General features: G+C 50.7%; 2 protein-coding genes across 3 annotated transcripts in view; one reads left to right on the forward strand and one right to left on the reverse strand.

Moving 5' to 3' along the window:
• Window positions 1-4,096, reverse strand: part of LOC144953413 (peptidyl-prolyl cis-trans isomerase H-like) — a 38,083-nt gene extending 33,987 nt beyond the window's left edge. The window contains exon 1 of the mRNA XM_078883992.1: window positions 4,007-4,096. Within this exon, the coding sequence (XP_078740118.1) occupies window positions 4,007-4,072 (66 nt within the window). The 5' untranslated portion in view covers window positions 4,073-4,096. The remainder of the gene's footprint in view (window positions 1-4,006) is intronic.
• Window positions 4,097-5,053: 957 nt separating this feature from the next.
• Window positions 5,054-20,995, forward strand: LOC144953442 (mRNA turnover protein 4 homolog). Of its 2 annotated transcripts, XM_078884019.1 has the most exons (9): window positions 5,054-5,585; window positions 7,100-7,158; window positions 7,553-7,656; window positions 10,092-10,173; window positions 10,547-10,614; window positions 11,278-11,429; window positions 17,470-17,546; window positions 20,154-20,235; window positions 20,354-20,995. In XM_078884019.1, the coding sequence occupies exons 1-9, from the start codon at window positions 5,558-5,560 to the stop codon at window positions 20,482-20,484; spliced, it is 783 nt and encodes a 260-aa protein (XP_078740145.1). In that variant the 5' UTR covers window positions 5,054-5,557; the 3' UTR covers window positions 20,485-20,995. The 2 variants fall into 2 exon arrangements, with proteins under 2 accessions (XP_078740145.1, XP_078740144.1); XM_078884018.1 differs by having other exon boundaries at window positions 20,154-20,525.
• The last annotated feature ends 217 nt before the right edge of the window (window positions 20,996-21,212 follow it).

Genomic DNA, 21,212 nt, shown 5'->3' on the forward strand with positions numbered 1-21,212 from the left:
GAGTGAATGAGTGAGAGAATGAGTGAGTGAATGAGTGAGTGAATGAGTGAGTGAATGAGTGAGTGAATGAGTGAGTGAATGAATGAGTGAGTGAATGAGTGAATGAGTGAGTGAATGAGTGAGTGAATGAGTGAGTGAGTGAATGAGTGAGTGAATGAGTGAGTGAATGAGTGAGTGAATGAGTGGGTGAATGAGTGAGTGAATGAGTGAGTGAATGAGTGAGTGGGTGAATGAGTGGGTGAGTGAATGAGTGAGTGGGTGAATGAGTGGGTGAATGAGTGAGTGAATGAGTGGGTGTATGTATGTGTGTATGAGTGAGTGAATGAGTGAATAAATGAGTGAGCGTTTGAGTGAGTGAATGAGTGAGTGGATGAGTGAGTGAATGAGTGAGTGAATGAGTGAGTGAATGAGTGAGTGAATGAGTGAGTGAATGAGTGAGTGAATGAGTGAGTGACTGAGTGTGTGTATGATTGAGTGACTGAGTCAGTGTGTGTATGAGTGAATGAGTGTATGAATGAGTGAATGGGTGAGTGAATGGGTGAGTGAGTGAATGAGTGAGTGAATGAGTGAGTGAATGAGTGCGTGAATGAGTGAGTGAATGAGTGAATGAGTGAGTGAATGAGTGAGTGAATGAGTGAATGAGTGAGTGAATGAGTGAATGAGTGAGTGAATGAGTGAGTGAGTGAATGAGTGAGTGAGTTAATGAGTGAGTGAATGAGTGAATGAGTGAGTGAGTGAATGAGTGAGGGAATGAGTGAGTGAATGAGTGAGTGAATGAGTGAGTGAATGAGTGAGTGAATGAGTGAGTGAATGAGTGAATGAGTGAGTGAATGAGTGAATGAGTGAGTGAATGAGTGAATGAGTGAGTGAATGAGTGAGTGAATGAGTGAGTGAATGAGTGAGTGAATGAGTGAGTGTATGAATGAGTGAATGGGTGAGTGAATGAGTGAATGTGTGAGTGAATGAGTGAGTGAATGAGTGAGTGAATGAGTGAGTGAATGAGTGAGCGAGTGAATGAGTGAGTGAATGAGTGAGTGAATGAGTGAATGAGTGAATGTGTGAGTGAATGAGTGAATGAGTGAGTGAGTGAATGAGTGAGTGAGTGAATGAGTGAGTGAATGAGTGAGTGAATGAGTGAATGAGTGAATGAGTGAGTGAATGAGTGAATGAGTGAGTGAATGAGTGAGTGAATGAGTGAGTGAATGAGTGAATGAGTGAGTGTATGAATGAGTGAATGGGTGAGTGAATGAGTGAATGTGTGAGTGAATGAGTGAGTGAATGAGTGAGTGAATGAGTGAGTGAATGAGTGAGCGAGTGAATGAGTGAGTGAATGAGTGAGTGAATGAGTGAGTGAATGAGTGAGTGAATGAGTGAGTGAATGAGTGAGTGAATGAGTGAGTGAATGAGTGAGTGAATGAGTGAGTGAATGAGTGAGTGAATGAGTGAGTGAATGAGTGAGTGAATGAGTGAGTGAATGAGTGAGTGAATGAGTGAGTGAATGAGTGAGTGAATGAGTGAGTGACTGAGTGAGTGACTGAGTGTGTGTATGATTGAGTGATTGAGTCAGTGTGTGTATGAGTGAATGAGTGAGTGAGTGAATGAGTGAATGAGTGCGTGAATGAGTGAGTGAATGAGTGAATGAGTGAGTGAATGAGTGAGTGAATGAGTGAATGAGTGAGTGAATGAGTGAATGAGTGAGTGAATGAGTGAGTGAGTGAATGAGTGAGTGAGTTAATGAGTGAGTGAATGAGTGAATGAGTGAGTGAGTGAATGAGTGAGGGAATGAGTGAGTGAATGAGTGAGTGAATGAGTGAGTGAATGAGTGAGTGAATGAGTGAGTGAATGAGTGAATGAGTGAGTGAATGAGTGAATGAGTGAATGAGTGAGTGAATGAGTGAATGAGTGAGTGAATGAGTGAGTGAATGAGTGAGTGAATGAGTGAGTGAATGAGTGAGTGTATGAATGAGTGAATGGGTGAGTGAATGAGTGAATGTGTGAGTGAATGAGTGAGTGAATGAGTGAGTGAATGAGTGAGTGAATGAGTGAGCGAGTGAATGAGTGAGTGAATGAGTGAGTGAATGAGTGAATGAGTGAATGTGTGAGTGAATGAGTGAATGAGTGAGTGAGTGAATGAGTGAGTGAGTGAATGAGTGAGTGAATGAGTGAGTGAATGAGTGAATGAGTGAATGAGTGAGTGAATGAGTGAATGAGTGAGTGAATGAGTGAGTGAATGAGTGAGTGAATGAGTGAATGAGTGAGTGTATGAATGAGTGAATGGGTGAGTGAATGAGTGAATGTGTGAGTGAATGAGTGAGTGAATGAGTGAGTGAATGAGTGAGTGAATGAGTGAGCGAGTGAATGAGTGAGTGAATGAGTGAGTGAATGAGTGAGTGAATGAGTGAGTGAATGAGTGAGTGAATGAGTGAGTGAATGAGTGAGTGAATGAGTGAGTGAATGAGTGAGTGAATGAGTGAGTGAATGAGTGAGTGAATGAGTGAGTGAATGAGTGAGTGAATGAGTGAGTGAATGAGTGAGTGAATGAGTGAGTGAATGAGTGAGTGAATGAGTGAGTGAATGAGTGAGTGAATGAGTGAGTGACTGAGTGAGTGACTGAGTGTGTGTATGATTGAGTGATTGAGTCAGTGTGTGTATGAGTGAATGAGTGAGTGAGTGAATGAGTGAATGAGTGCGTGAATGAGTGAGTGAATGAGTGAATGAGTGAGTGAATGAGTGAGTGAATGAGTGAATGAGTGAGTGAATGAGTGAATGAGTGAGTGAATGAGTGAGTGAGTGAATGAGTGAGTGAGTTAATGAGTGAGTGAATGAGTGAATGAGTGAGTGAGTGAATGAGTGAGGGAATGAGTGAGTGAATGAGTGAGTGAATGAGTGAGTGAATGAGTGAGTGAATGAGTGAGTGAATGAGTGAATGAGTGAGTGAATGAGTGAATGAGTGAATGAGTGAGTGAATGAGTGAATGAGTGAGTGAATGAGTGAGTGAATGAGTGAGTGAATGAGTGAGTGAATGAGTGAGTGTATGAATGAGTGAATGGGTGAGTGAATGAGTGAATGTGTGAGTGAATGAGTGAGTGAATGAGTGAGTGAATGAGTGAGTGAATGAGTGAGCGAGTGAATGAGTGAGTGAATGAGTGAGTGAATGAGTGAATGAGTGAATGTGTGAGTGAATGAGTGAATGAGTGAGTGAGTGAATGAGTGAGTGAGTGAATGAGTGAGTGAATGAGTGAGTGAATGAGTGAATGAGTGAATGAGTGAGTGAATGAGTGAATGAGTGAGTGAATGAGTGAGTGAATGAGTGAGTGAATGAGTGAATGAGTGAGTGTATGAATGAGTGAATGGGTGAGTGAATGAGTGAATGTGTGAGTGAATGAGTGAGTGAATGAGTGAGTGAATGAGTGAGTGAATGAGTGAGCGAGTGAATGAGTGAGTGAATGAGTGAGTGAATGAGTGAGTGAATGAGTGAGTGAATGAGTGAGTGAATGAGTGAGTGAATGAGTGAGTGAATGAGTGAGTGAATGAGTGAGTGAATGAGTGAGTGAATGAGTGAGTGAATGAGTGAGTGAATGAGTGAGTGAATGAGTGAGTGAATGAGTGAGTGAATGAGTGAATGAGTGAATGAGTGAGTGAATGAGTGAATGAGTGAGTGAATGAGTGAGTGAATGAGTGAGTGAATGAGTGAATGAGTGAGTGTATGAATGAGTGAATGGGTGAGTGAATGAGTGAATGTGTGAGTGAATGAGTGAGTGAATGAGTGAGTGAATGAGTGAGTGAATGAGTGAGCGAGTGAATGAGTGAGTGAATGAGTGAGTGAATGAGTGAGTGAATGAGTGAGTGAATGAGTGAGTGAATGAGTGAGTGAATGAGTGAGTGAATGAGTGAGTGAATGAGTGAGTGAATGAGTGAGTGAATGAGTGAGTGAATGAGTGAGTGAATGAGTGAGTGAATGAGTGAGTGAATGAGTGAGTGAATGAGTGAGTGAGTCGTTCCCCACCTGCCCACCGATCGTGATGTCAAAGAAGACGATCGGATTGGCGGGGTTAGACGGAGGCACCGCCATGTTGGAAACGAAAAGGGAATCGATTCAAACGTTTCTATTAAACTTAACCGTCGATTCCTCGGGTAGGTTAACGTTGTCGCTTCTTGGAATCGATTCCTGATGTCGATTACAATTTTTAACGTTCTGATGTAATGGAGTCGATTCTGACAAACATTTTAAAAAGAATCGATTCTTTCCTTTTCCGGTTTTGATTGAATCGATTTGTTTGGTTAATTGTTCATTTTGATTCTTCGGTTAGGGAAACGTTGTGGATTCATAGAATCGATTCCGGGCATCGATTATTTTAGTTAACGTGGGGGGGTGTAACGGAGTCGATTTCTTTTAACGATTTATTACGATTCGATTATTACCGTTTCCCGTCTAAATGGAATCGTTTGTTTGTTTATTCGGTAACGTCGATTCCTCAAATTGGTCACGCGTTGCTTTAGAATCGATTCCGAAACCATTATTTTAAAATGGATTTTAATAGAGTCCATTCGATTGATTGGTTAGTAGGAATCGAACTCTTCTTAATCGATACGTCGATATTTATCGTGAGTTAACATGGTGATAATCGACTGGATCGACTCCAATGAGATTTATCAGAGGAATCGCAAGTATGAATCTATTGAAGCGATTACGATATATTCGATTCACAACCAAAAACCGCGTATTGGAATTACATGGAATCGACGGTAACGAATCTAACGCGTCCGATTAAATAAACGATTCCGGTTCCACTTACAATAACTATTTAAAATCAAACTTTAATTAATTTCCTCTCGAACGAAACTTCGGATTTTTAATCGAACCGCGTGAAACGGAGCAGGAATACTCGTAAAAATTATTGAACGGATTTTTTTAGGAAGTTTAAGTCGTTCGATATTTTTTTTTAAGTGGCGAAATTTTATTTGTTCAACAGGCACCCTGAGGGGAAATCCGTGGCCACCTCAGCCGCCACCACCGCGTGGCGGTGAGGACCCCTACCCAGCTCGCATCGCTCCGTGGGGACCACGTGGGCTGCTCGCGCGACACGCAGAGGCTCTGTCTAGATCGACAACTTTGTATGTTTTATCGATGATATCGATAGATAATATCGATTATTTATAGATATACACTTTATATAGATAGATGTACATTATATAGACTATATATAGATTATAGATCGATCGACGGTCAAGTCAAACAGTGCGACACAGACAGGCCAGGGCCCAGTGAGACGGACAGAGTGAGACTCACACAGTGAGACAGAGTGAGACACAGAGAGACACAGTGAGACACAGAGACACACAGTGAGACACACAGAGAGACACACAGTGAGACACACAGACACACACAGTGAGACACAGTGAGACACACAGAGACACACACAGACAAAGTGAGACACAGAGACACACACAGAGACAGAGTGAGACACACACAGACACACAGACAGACACACACAGAGACACACACAGAGACAGAGAGAGACAGAGTTTGTGTGTGACCACCACAGCGAGAGTCGCCATGCCCAAGTCACGTCGAGATCGCAAAGGTAATACGCGGAGCCTCGTTCTGGCTCGGTGAGGGAGCCTCGTTCTGGGTCTCTGTGGTTCTCTATGGGGGTCTGTGGGTCTCTATGAGTCTCTGTGGGTCTCTATGGGTCTCTGTGAGTCTCTGTGGGTCTCTGTGAGTCTCTGTGAGTCTCTGTGGGTCTCTGTGGGGGTCTATGGGTCTCTGTGGTTCTCTATGGGGGTCTATGGGTCTCTGGGTTTCTGTGGGGGTCTATGGGTCTCTGTGGGGGTCTATGGGTCTTTGTGGGGGTCTATGGGTCTCTGTAGGGGTCTCTGAGGGGGTCTATGGGTCTCTGTGGGTCTATGTGGGTCTCTGTGGGTCTCTGTGAGTCTCTGTGGGTCTCTGTGGGTGTCTATGGGTCTCTGTGGTTCTCTGTGGGTCTCTGTGAGTCTCTATGAGTGTGGGTCTCTGAGTGTGGGTCTGTGTGGGTCTCCATGAGTATGGGTCTCTGTGGGTCTCTATGTGTCTCTGAGTGTTGGTCTATGGGTCTCTATGAGTGTGGGTCTCTGTATGGGTCTATGGCTCTCTCTGAGTGAGTGAGTCTCTGAGTGAGTCTCTGAGTGAGTCTCTGAGTGAGTCTCTGAGTGAGTCTCTGAGTGAGTCTCTGAGTGAGTCTCTGAGTGAGTCTCTGAGTGAGTCTCTGAGTGAGTCTCTGAGTGAGTCTCCGAATGAATTTCTTGAGTGAGTCTGTGTGTCTGACTGTGTCTGACTGTCTGACTGTGTCTCTGTCTGACTGTGTCAGTGTCTCTGCATGTGTCTGACTGTGTGTTTGACTGTGTCTGACTGTGTCTGACTGTGTGTGACTGTGTCTGACTGTGTCTCTGTCTGACTGTGTCTGCCTGTGTCTGACTGTGTGTGATTGTGTCTGACTGTGTCTGACTGTGCGTCTGTGTCTGACTGTGTCTGACTGTGTCTGACTGTGTGTCTGACTGTGTGTCTGACTGTGTCTCTGACTGTGTGTGACTGTGTGTCTGTGTGTCTCTGTCTGCCTGTCTCTGACTGTGTGTCTGCCTGTGTCTGACTGTGTGTGTGTGTCTCTGCCTGTTTCTGCCTGTGTCTGACTGTGTGTGACTGTGTCTGACTGTGTCTGACTGTGCGTCTGTGTCTGACTGTGTCTCTGTCTGACTGTGTCTGCCTGTGTCTGACTGTGTGTGACTGTGTCTGACTGTGTCTGGCTGTGTCTGACTGTGCGTCTGTGTCTGACTGTGTCTCTGTCTGACTGTGTCTGACTGTGTCTGACTGTGTGTGTGTGTCTGACTGTGTGTCTGACTGTGTGTCTGCCTGTGTCTGACTGTGTGTGTGTGTGTGTCTCTGCCTGTTTCTGCCTGTGTGTGACTGTGTCTGCCTGTGTCTGACTGTGTCTGACTGTGTGTGACTGTGTCTGACTGTGTCCGACTGTGCGTCTGTGTCTGACTGTGTCTCTGTCTGACTGTGTCTGACTGTGTCTGACTGTGTCTGACTGTGCGTCTGTGTCTGACTGTGTGTGTGTCTCAGTGTCTCTGACCCAGACGAAGAAGAAGGGACTGGAACACAAACAGAAGCTGGTGGAAGATGTAAGTCGTCAACTTTTACTTGTTTCATGCTGAGTCAACCTTGCGGAGGGCCAGGCCCTGGTGGCCTGTGTCTGTGTGTCTGTGTGTGTCTGTGTGTGTGTCTGTGTGTCTGTCTGTGTGTGTGTGTCTGTGCGTGTCTGTGTATGTGTGTAACATGTGTGTAACATGTGTGTAACGTGTGTGCGTGTCTGTCTGTGTGTCTGCGTGTCTGTGTAACGTCTGTGTGTCTGTGTGTCTATGTGTGTGTGCGTGTCTGTGTGTGTGTAACATGTGTGTAACGTGTGTGCGTGTCTGTGTGTGTATCTGTGTGTGTCTGTGTGTGTGTGTCTCTGTGTGTGTAACGTGTGTAACATGTGTGTAACATGTGTGTAACATGTGTGTAACATGTGTGTAGCTGCGAGCGTGTGTGGACACCTACAGCTACCTCTACACGTTCTCCGTGTGCAACATGCGGAACAGCAAACTGAAGGACGTGCGCACAGCCTGGAAGCACAGCAGGTGCAGACACCTCCCACTCAGCCAGTCACTCAGTCAGTCACTCAGTCAGTCACTCACCCAGTCACTCACCCAGTCACTCACCCAGTCACTCACCCACCCACTCACCCACCCACTCACCCACCCACTCACCCACACACTCACCCACCCACTCACCCACCCACCCACTCACCCACTCACCCACTCACTCACTCACCCACTCACTCACACACTCACCCACTCACCCACCCACTCACCCACTCACCCACTCACCCACCCACTCACCCACCCACTCACTCACACACTCACTCACTCACCCACCCACCCACTCACCCACCCACTCACCCACTCACTCACCCACCCACTCACTCACTAACTCACCCACCCACTAACTCACCCACCCACCCACCCACTCACCCACTCACCCACCCACTCACTCACCCACTCACCCACTCACCCACTCACTCACCCACTCACCCACCCACTCACTCACCCACTCACCCACTCACCCACCCACTCACTCACCCACTCACCCACCCACCCACACACTCACTCACCCACACACCCACACACCCACTCACCCACCCACCCACCCACCCACTCACTCACCCACTCACCCACACACCCACCCACCCACACACTCACTCACCCACCCACTCACTCACCCACTCACCCACTCACCCACCCACTCACTCACCCACTCACCCACACACCCACTCACTCACCCACTCACCCACCCACCCACACACTCACTCACCCACTCACCCACTCACTCACACACTCACCCACACACCCACCCACTCACCCACTCACACACTCACCCACTCACTCACCCACTCACCCACACACTCACCCACTCACCCACCCACACACCCACACACTCACCCACACACTCACCCACACACTCACCCACACACTCACCCACACACTCACCCACTCACCCACTCACACACTCACCCACTCACTCACTCACTCACTCACACACTCACCCACACACTCACCCACTCACCCACCCACACACCCACACACTCACCCACACACTCACCCACACACTCACCCACACACTCACCCACTCACCCACCCACACACCCACACACTCACCCACACACTCACCCACACACTCACCCACACACTCACCCACACACTCACCCACTCACCCACTCACACACTCACCCACTCACTCACTCACTCACCCACTCACCCACACACTCACCCACACACTCACCCACACACTCACCCACACACTCACCCACACACTCACCCACACACTCACCCACACACCCACTCACACACTCACCCACACACTCACCCACACACTCACCCACACACTCACCCACTCACTCACTCACCCACTCACCCACACACTCACCCACACACTCACCCACTCACTCACCCACACACTCACCCACTCACACACTCACCCACTCACTCACCCACTCACCCACACACTCACCCACACACTCACCCACACACTCACCCACACACTCACCCACACACTCACCCACACACTCACCCACACACCCACTCACACACTCACCCACACACTCACCCACACACTCACCCACTCACACACTCACCCACTCACACACTCACCCACACACTCACCCACACACCCACTCACACACTCACCCACACACCCACTCACACACTCACCCACACACTCACCCACTCACCCACTCACTCACCCACTCACCCACACACTCACCCACTCACTCACTCACTCACCCACTCACCCACCCACTCACCCACTCACACACTCACCCACACACTCACCCACACACTCACCCACACACTCACCCACTCACTCACTCACCCACTCACCCACACACTCACCCACACACTCACCCACACACTCACCCACACACTCACCCACACACTCACCCACTCACCCACTCACACACTCACCCACTCACTCACCCACTCACCCACACACTCACCCACACACTCACCCACACACTCACCCACACACTCACCCACACACCCACTCACACACTCACCTACACACTCACCCACACACTCACCCACACACTCACCCACTCACTCACTCACCCACTCACCCACACACTCACCCACACACTCACCCACACACCCACTCACACACTCACCTACACACTCACCCACACACTCACCCACACACTCACCCACACACTCACCCACCCACCCACCCACACACTCACCCACACACTCACTCACACACTCACCCACTCACCCACCCACTCACCCACTCACCCACACACTCACCCACACACTCACCCACACACTCACCCACACACTCACCCACTCACTCACCCACCCACTCACCCACCCACTCACCCACACACTCACCCACCCACACACTCACCCACACACCCACCCACACACCCACCCACCCACACACCCACCCACACACCCACCCACACACCCACCCACACACTCACCCACACACTCACCCACACACTCACTCTGTCTGTCTGTTCCAGGTTCTTCTTCGGCAAGAACAAAGTGATGATCCTGGCGTTGGGCAAGGGAGTTCGCGACGAATATCGCGAGGGGCTCCACAAGGTACCCCGAGTGTCTCACCCCGAGTGTCTCCCCGTGTCTCCCAATGTCTCCCGTGTCTCCCCGTGTCTCCCCGTGTCTCCCCGTGTCTCCCCGTGTCTCCCGTGTCTCCCGTGTCTCCCCGTGTCTCCCGTGTCTCCCCGTGTCTCCCCGTGTCTCCCCGTGTCTCCCGTGTCTCCCGTGTCTCCCAGTGTCTCCCAGTGTCTCCCCGTGTCTCCCCGTGTCTCCCAGTGTCTCCCAGTGTCTCCCCGTGTCTCCCGTGTCTCCCAGTGTCTCCCCGCGTCTCCCCGCGTCTCCCCCTGCACTTGCCCTCGGCAAGCCGTGTGCGCTACCTGGGGGAGCTTTACCTCTAGCTGTGCGTGTACCCCCGTTCCAGGTGGGGCAGCGTCTGCATGGGGAAGTTGGCCTACTCTTCTCCAACTGGGACTCAGACAAAGTCACCAAGTTAGTAGCACACACACACACCTACACACACACACCTACACGACAACCGCCATTCGCCACTAAGTGGCGGTGACGTCACCACGACGCTTGTGCCAGGCCAAGTGCACCTTGAGGCCCCGTGAAGTGTCGAACGCCCGCTGGCAGGAGGTCACGGGGCAGACCCAGCAGGTGCCACGGGTCGACTGACCGAGATGACCGAGATGACTGGCTGATGCACCACCTGTGCCCCCTACTGTGCCAACTTGCTGTGCTTTAGCCACCCGGCGCTCCGCTCGTTGTTGTGAGCGTCGCTCCTCCGCCCTCCGTTGTTGTTGGAGGGCGACTGCCTCCAACTGCCCAGTAGCGTCCTTCACGAGCCTCCTCCACTGAGGCCGATCTTGACACCGCTGGTACCAGTCATCGGCAAGTCCACTCAGCTCCACGTCCTCCTGTACCACATCACTCCATCTCTTCTCTAGCCCGTGCCGCGCCCGTTTAGCCCCCTCGATCCGGCCGAACAAAAGCTGTTTAGGCATGCGGTGGCTGGGCATGCGGGCTACATGACCCAGCCAACGCAGCCTTGCCTGCCGGAGGAACTACATACACTTAGACCCCCCCCCCACATGACCTCTGTGACCTCCCGTGACCCCTCCGTGACCTCTGTGACCCCCCCGTGACCCCCAGGTGGTTTGCCGAGTTCTCCCAGGTGGACTTTGCCCGCTGCGGGGCTCTGGCTCCGATGGACGTCGTCCTGGACGCAGGTCCTCTAGACAAGTTCCCGCACTCCATGGAGCCCCAACTCAGACAGCTGGGCCTGCCCACCAGTCTACAGAGAGGTGACACACAGTCACACACACACACACAGTGACACACACAGTGACACACACACAGTGACACACACACAGTGATACACACACAGTGACACACACACAGTGACACACAGTGACACACACACAGTGACACACACACAGTGACACACACACAGTCACACACACAGTGACACACACAGTGACACACACACAGTGACACACACACAGTGACACACACACAGTGATACACACAGTGACACACACACACAGTGATACACACACACAGTGACACACACAGTGACACACACAGTGACACAGTGACACACAGTGGCACAGTGACACACACAGTGACACAGTGACACACACAGTGACACAGTGACACACACACAGTGACACACACAGTGACACACACACACAGTGACACACACAGTGACACACAGTGACACACACACACAGTGACACACACAGTGACACACACAGTGACACACACACAGTGACACACACACAGTGACACACACAGTGACACACACACAGTGACACACACACAGTGACACACACACACACAGTGACACACACAGTGACACACAGTGACACACACACACACAGTGACACACACAGTGACACACACACACAGTGACACACACACAGTGACACACACACAGTGACACACACAGTGACACACAGTGACACACACACACACAGTGACACACACAGTGACACACACAGTGACACACACACAGTGACACACACACACACAGTGACACACACAGTGACACACACACACAGTGACACACACACAGTGACACACACAGTGACACACACAGTGACACACACACACAGTGACACACACACACACAGTGACACACACAGTGACACACACACACAGTGACACACACACAGTGACACACACAGTGACACACAGTGACACACACACACACAGTGACACACACACAGTGACACACACAGTGACACACACAGTGACACACACACACAGTGACACACACACAGTGACACACACACACACAGTGACACACACAGTGACACACACACACAGTGACACACACACAGTGACACACACAGTGACACACACAGTGACACACACACACAGTGACACACACACACAGTGACACACACACACAGTGACACACACACAGTGACACACACAGTGACACACACAGTGACACACACACAGTGACACACACACAGTGACACACACACACAGTGACACACACACAGTGACACACACAGTGACACACACAGTGACACACACAGTGACACACACACAGTGACACACACAGTGACACACACAGTGACACACACACAGTGACACACACACACAGTGACACACACACAGTGACACACACACACAGTGACACACACACACAGTGACACACACAGTGACACACACACAGTGACACACACAGTGACACACACACACAGTGACACACACAGTGACACACACACAGTGACACACACAGTGACACACACAGTGACACACACACAGTGACACACACACACAGTGACACACACACAGTGACACACACACACAGTGACACACACACAGTGACACACACAGTGACACACACACACAGTGACACACACACACAGTGACACACACAGTGACACACACACAGTGACACACACAGTGACACACACACACAGTGACACACACACACAGTGACACACACACACACAGTGACACACACAGTGACACACACACAGTGACACACACAGTGACACACACACACAGTGACACACACACACAGTGACACACACACACAGTGACACACACACACACAGTGACACACACAGTGACACACACACAGTGACACACACAGTGACACACACACACAGTGACACACACACACAGTGACACACACACACACAGTGACACACACAGTGACACACACACACAGTGACACACACACACAGTGACACACACAGTGACACACACACAGTGACACACACAGTGACACACACACACAGTGACACACACACACAGTGACACACACACACACAGTGACACACACAGTGACACACACACACAGTGACACACACACACAGTGACACACACACACAGTGACACACACACACAGTGACACACACAGTGACACACACACACAGTGACACACACACACAGTGACACACACAGTGACACACACAGTGACACACACAGTGACACACACACAGTGACACACACACACACAGTGACACACACACAGTGACACACACACAGTGACACACACACACAGTGACACACACACACAGTGACACACACACAGTGACACACACACAGTGACACACACAGTGACACACACACAGTGACACACACACAGTGACACACACACAGTGACACACACACACAGTGACACACACACAGTGACACACACAGTGACACACACACACAGTGACACACACAGTGACACACACACACAGTGACACACACACACAGTGACACACACACACAGTGACACACACACACAGTGACACACACACAGTGACACACACAGTGACACACACAGTGACACACACACAGTGACACACACACAGTGACACACACACAGTGACACACACACACAGTGACACACACACAGTGACACACACACACAGTGACACACACACACAGTGACACACACACACAGTGACACACACACAGTGACACACACACACAGTGACACACACACACAGTGACACACACAGTGACACACACAGTGACACACACAGTGACACACACACACAGTGACACACACAGTGACACACACAGTGACACACACACACAGTGACACACACACACAGTGACACACACAGTGACACACACAGTGACACACACAGTGACACACACACACAGTGACACACACACACAGTGACACACACAGTGACACACACAGTGACACACACACAGTGACACACACACAGTGACACACACACACAGTGACACACACACAGTGACACACACACACAGTGACACACACAGTGACACACACACAGTGACACACACAGTGACACACACACACAGTGACACACACAGTGACACACACAGTGACACACACAGTGACACACACACAGTGACACACACACAGTGACACACACACAGTGACACACACAGTGACACACACAGTGACACACACACACAGTGACACACACAGTGACACACACAGTGACACACACACAGTGACACACACACACAGTGACACACACAGTGACACACACACACAGTGACACACACACACAGTGACACACACAGTGACACACACACAGTGACACACACACAGTGACACACACACACAGTGACACACACAGTGACACACACACAGTGACACACACACAGTGACACACACACACAGTGACACACACACAGTGACACACACAGTGACACACACACAGTGACACACACACACACACACAGTGACACACACACAGTGACACACACACACACACAGTGACACACACAGTGACACACACACACAGTGACACACACACACAGTGACACACACACACAGTGACACACACAGTGACACACACACAGTGACACACACAGTGACACACACACACAGTGACACACACACAGTGACACACACACAGTGACACACACACACAGTGACACACACACAGTGACACACACACAGTGACACACACACACAGTGACACACACACACAGTGACACACACACACAGTGACACACACACAGTGACACACACACACAGTGACACACACACACAGTGACACACACACACAGTGACACACACACACAGTGACACACACAGTGACACACACACACAGTGACACACACACAGTGACACACACACACAGTGACACACACACACAGTGACACACACACAGTGACACACACACACAGTGACACACACACAGTGACACACACACACAGTGACACACACACAGTGACACACACACACAGTGACACACACAGTGACACACACAGTGACACACACACACAGTGACACACAGAGACACACACACAGTGACACACACACACAGTGACACACAGTGACACACACACACAGTGACACACACACACAGTGACACACAGTGACACACACACACAGTGACACACAGTGACACACACACACAGTGACACACACACAGTGACACACACACAGTGACACACACACAGTGACACACACACAGTGACACACACACAGTGATACACACAGTGACACACACACACACAGTGATACACACAGTGACACACACACACACACACAGTGATACACACAGTGACACACACACACACACACAGTGATACACACAGTGACACACACACAGTGACACACACACAGTGACACACACACAGTGACACACACACAGTGACACACACACAGTGACACACACACAGTGACACACACACAGTGACACACACACAGTGACACACACACAGTGATACACACACAGTGACACACACACAGTGACACACACACAGTGACACACACACAGTGACACACACACAGTGACACACACACAGTGACACACACACAGTGACACACACACAGTGACACACACACAGTGACACACACACAGTGACACACACACAGTGACACACACACAGTGACACACACACAGTGACACACACACACAGTGACACACACACAGTGACACACACACAGTGACACACACACAGTGACACACACACAGTGACACACACACAGTGATACACACAGTGACACACACACACACAGTGATACACACAGTGACACACACACACACACACAGTGATACACACAGTGACACACACACACACACACAGTGATACACACAGTGACACACACACAGTGACACACACACAGTGACACACACACAGTGACACACACACAGTGACACACACACAGTGACACACACACAGTGACACACACACAGTGACACACACACAGTGACACACACACAGTGATACACACAGTGACACACACACACACAGTGATACACACAGTGACACACACACACACACACAGTGATACACACAGTGACACACACACAGTGACACACACACAGTGACACACACACAGTGATACACACAGTGACACACACACACAGTGATACACACAGTGACACACACACACACAGTGACACACACACAGTGACACACACACAGTGACACACACACAGTGACACACACACAGTGACACACACACAGTGACACACACACAGTGACACACACACAGTGACACACACACAGTGACACACACACAGTGACACACACACAGTGACACACACACAGTGACACACACACAGTGACACACACACAGTGACACACACACAGTGATACACACAGTGACACACACACACACAGTGATACACACAGTGACACACACACACACACACAGTGACACACACAGTGACACACACACACACACACAGTGATACACACAGTGACACACACACACACAGTGATACACACAGTGACACACACACAGTGACACACACACAGTGATACACACAGTGACACACACACACAGTGATACACACAGTGACACACACACACACAGTGACACACACACAGTGACACACACACAGTGACACACACACAGTGACACACACACAGTGACACACACACAGTGACACACACACAGTGACACACACACAGTGACACACACACAGTGACACACACACAGTGATACACACAGTGACACACACACAGTGACACACACAGTGACACACACACACACAGTGATACACACAGTGACACACACACACACACACAGTGATACACACAGTGACACACACACACACACACAGTGACACACACACAGTGACACACACACACAGTGACACACACAGTGACACACACACAGTGACACACACACAGTGATACACACAGTGACACACACACACAGTGATACACACAGTGACACACACACACACAGTGATACACACAGTGACACACACACAGTGACACACACACAGTGATACACACAGTGACACACACACACACAGTGATACACACAGTGACACACACACACAGTGACACACACAGTGACACACAGTTGTAGTGAACAGCACTTGCCCCAGCAGTGGAGAGGCTTCACTGGGGACCTTTGTCTGTGTCTGTGTGCAGGCGTTGTCCACCTCCTGAGGGACTTCACTCTGTGCAAAGAGGGCGACTCACTCACCCCCGAACAAGCTCGTCTCCTGGTGAGACCACTCGCCCACTCACCCACTCACTCGCCCACTCACCCACTCACTCACTCACCCACTCGCCCACTCACTCACTCACTCACCCACTCGCCCACTCACTCACTCACCCACTCACTCACCCACTCACTCACTCACTCACCCACTCACTCACTCACCCACTCACTCACCCACTTACCCACTCACTCACTCACCCACTCACTCACCCACCCACTCACTCACTCACTCACCCACTCACTCACCCACTCACCCACTCACTCACCCACTTACCCACTCACTCACTCACCCACTCACTCACCCACTCACTCACCCACTCACTCACCCACTCACCCACTCACTCACTCACCCACTCACTCACCCACTCACTCACCCACTCACTCACCCACTCACTCACCCACTCACTCACCCACTCACCCACTCACTCACCCACTCACTCACTCACCCACTCACCCACTCACCCACTCACTCACTCACCCACTCACTCACCCACTCACTCACCCACTCACTCACTCACCCACTCACCCACTCACCCACTCACTCACTCACCCACTCACCCACTCAATCACTCACCCACTCACTCACCCACTCACCCACTCACTCACTCACCCACTCACTCACCCACTCACCCACTCACTCACCCACTCACTCACTCACCCACTCACCCACTCACCCACTCACTCACTCACCCACTCACCCACTCAATCACTCACCCACTCACTCACCACTCACTCACTCACCCACTCACTCACCCACTCACTCACTCACCCACTCACCCACTCACTCACTCACCCACTCACTCACCCACTTACCCACTCACTCACTCACCCACTCACTCACCCACCCACTCACTCACTCACTCACCCACTCACTCACCCACTCACCCACTCACTCACCCACTTACCCACTCACTCACTCACCCACTCACTCACCCACTCACTCACCCACTCACTCACCCACTCACCCACTCACTCACTCACTCACCCACTCACTCACCCACTCACTCACCCACTCACTCACCCACTCACTCACCCACTCACTCACCCACTCACCCACTCACTCACCCACTCACTCACTCACCCACTCACCCACTCACCCACTCACTCACTCACCCACTCACTCACCCACTCACTCACCCACTCACTCACTCACCCACTCACCCACTCACCCACTCACTCACTCACCCACTCACCCACTCAATCACTCACCCACTCACTCACCCACTCACCCACTCACTCACTCACCCACTCACTCACCCACTCACCCACTCACTCACCCACTCACTCACTCACCCACTCACCCACTCACCCACTCACTCACTCACCCACTCACCCACTCAATCACTCACCCACTCACTCACCACTCACTCACTCACCCACTCACTCACCCACTCACTCACTCACCCACTCACCCACTCAATCACTCACCCACTCACTCACCACTCACTCACTCACCCACTCACCCACTCACTCACCCACTCACTCACTCAATCACTCACCCACTCACTCACCACTCACTCACTCACCCACTCACTCACCCACTCACTCACTCACCCACTCACCCACTCAATCACTCACCCACTCACTCACCACTCACTCACTCACCCACTCACCCACTCACTCACCACTCACTCACTCACCCACTCACCCACCCACTCACTCACCCACTCACTCACCCACTCACTCACCCACTCACTCACTCACCCACTTACTCACTCACCCACTCACCCACTCACTCACTCACCCACTCACTCACTCACCCACTCACCCACTCAATCACTCACCCACTCACTCACCACTCACTCACTCACCCACTCACCCACCCACTCACTCACCCACTCACTCACCCACTCACTCACCCACTCACTCACTCACCCACTTACTCACTCACCCACTCACTCACCCACTCACCCACCCACTCACTTCACTCACCCACTTACTCACTCACCCACTCACCCACTCACTCACTCACCCACTCACTCACTCACCCACTCACCCACTCAATCACTCACCCACTCACTCACCACTCACTCACTCACCCACTCACCCACCCACTCACTCACCCACTCACTCACTCACCCACTCACTCACCCACTCACTCACCCACTCACCCACTCACTCACCCACTCACTCACCCACTCACCCACTCACCCACTCACTCACTCACCCACTCACCCACTCACTCACTCACCCACTCACCCACCCACTCACTCACTCACCCACTCACCCACCCACTCACCACTCACTCACTCACTCACCCACTCACCCACCCACTCACCCACTTACTCACTCACCCACTCACTCACTCACTCACCCACTCACCCACCCACTCACCCACTTACTCACTCACCCACTCACTCACCCACTCACTCACTCACCCACTCGTTGTAGTTATTGTGCTGATTGTTGTTGTGCTGATTGTTGTTGTGCTGATTGTTGTTGTGCTGATTGTTGTTGTGCTGATTGTTGTTGTTGTTGCTGTTGTGCTGATTGTTGTTGTGCTGATTGTTGTTGTGCTGATTGTTGTTGTGCTGATTGTTGTTGTGCTGATTGTTGTTGTGCTGATTGTTGTTGTGCTGATTGTTGTTGTTGTTGTTGTTGTTGTTTACAGAAGCTGTGCTCCGTGCCGCTGTGCGAGTTCCGCGTGAGTGTGGACTCCGTGTGGAGCGCTGCCACAGGCCAATGTCTCCCGCTACAGACTGGTGGTGGTGGTGGTGGTGAGGGTGGTGGTGAGGGTGGTGGTGGTGGTGGTGAGGGTGGTGGTGGTGGTGGTGGTGAGGGTGGTGAGGGTGGTGAGGGTGGTGATGATGATAGTGATGGTGGTGATGGTGAGTGAGAGATGTTTAGCCCACGCTGTTGGCATCTTAGCCATCAAAAATCACCATCAGTCATCATCGTCATCATCATCATCAACATCATCGTCATCAACATCATCACCATGAGTCATCGTCATCATCAACATCATCACCATCATCAACATCATCGTCATCAACGTCATTGTCATCGTCATCAACATCATCACCATGAGTCATCGTCATCATCAACATCATCACCATCATCAACATCATCGTCATCAACGTCATTGTCATCGTCATCAACATCATCACCATCACAGACACCATCACCAATGTTGGTGGTGGTGGTGGTGGTGATGGTGATGATGATGGTGATGATGGTGATGATGATGGTGATGTTGGTGATGGTGGTGGTGGTGGTGATGATGGTGATGATGATGATGGTGATGATGGTGATGGTGATGATGATGGTGATGATGGTGGTGATGGTGATGATGGTGATGATGATGATGGTGGTGGTGGTGATGATGGTGGTGATGATGATGATGGTGATGATGATGATGGTGATGATGGTGATGATGATGGTGATGATGGTGATGATGGTGGGGAGTTTCCACACCGTGGACTGTTCATCCAGCATTGTAAATAAATAATTAAACATTACTACACGTGACGAGTCTGTGGGTCTCTGTGTGGTGAGTCTGTGGATCTCTGTGTGGTGAGTCTGTGGGTCTGTGTGTGGTGAGTCTGTGGGTCTCTGTGTGGTGAGTCTGTGGGTCTCTGTGTGGTGAGTCTGTGGGTCTCTGTGTGGTGAGTCTGTGGGTCTCTGTGTGGTGAGTCTGTGGGTCTCTGTGTGGTGAGTCTGTGGGTCTGTG

The sequence above is a fragment of the Lampetra fluviatilis genome, chromosome 76 (genome assembly GCF_964198595.1).
Source record: "Lampetra fluviatilis chromosome 76, kcLamFluv1.1, whole genome shotgun sequence".
Lineage (NCBI taxonomy): Eukaryota > Metazoa > Chordata > Hyperoartia > Petromyzontiformes > Petromyzontidae > Lampetra > Lampetra fluviatilis.

Coding starts and splice junctions, on each gene's coding strand:
- LOC144953442 (XM_078884018.1), top strand. CDS start 5,558: ATGCCCAAGTCACGTCGAGATCGCAAAG. Junction 7,657..10,091: donor ACAGCCTGGAAGCACAGCAG/GTGCAGACACCT, acceptor TGTCTGTTCCAG/GTTCTTCTTCGGCAAGAACA. Junction 10,174..10,546: donor ATCGCGAGGGGCTCCACAAG/GTACCCCGAGTG, acceptor CCCCCGTTCCAG/GTGGGGCAGCGTCTGCATGG.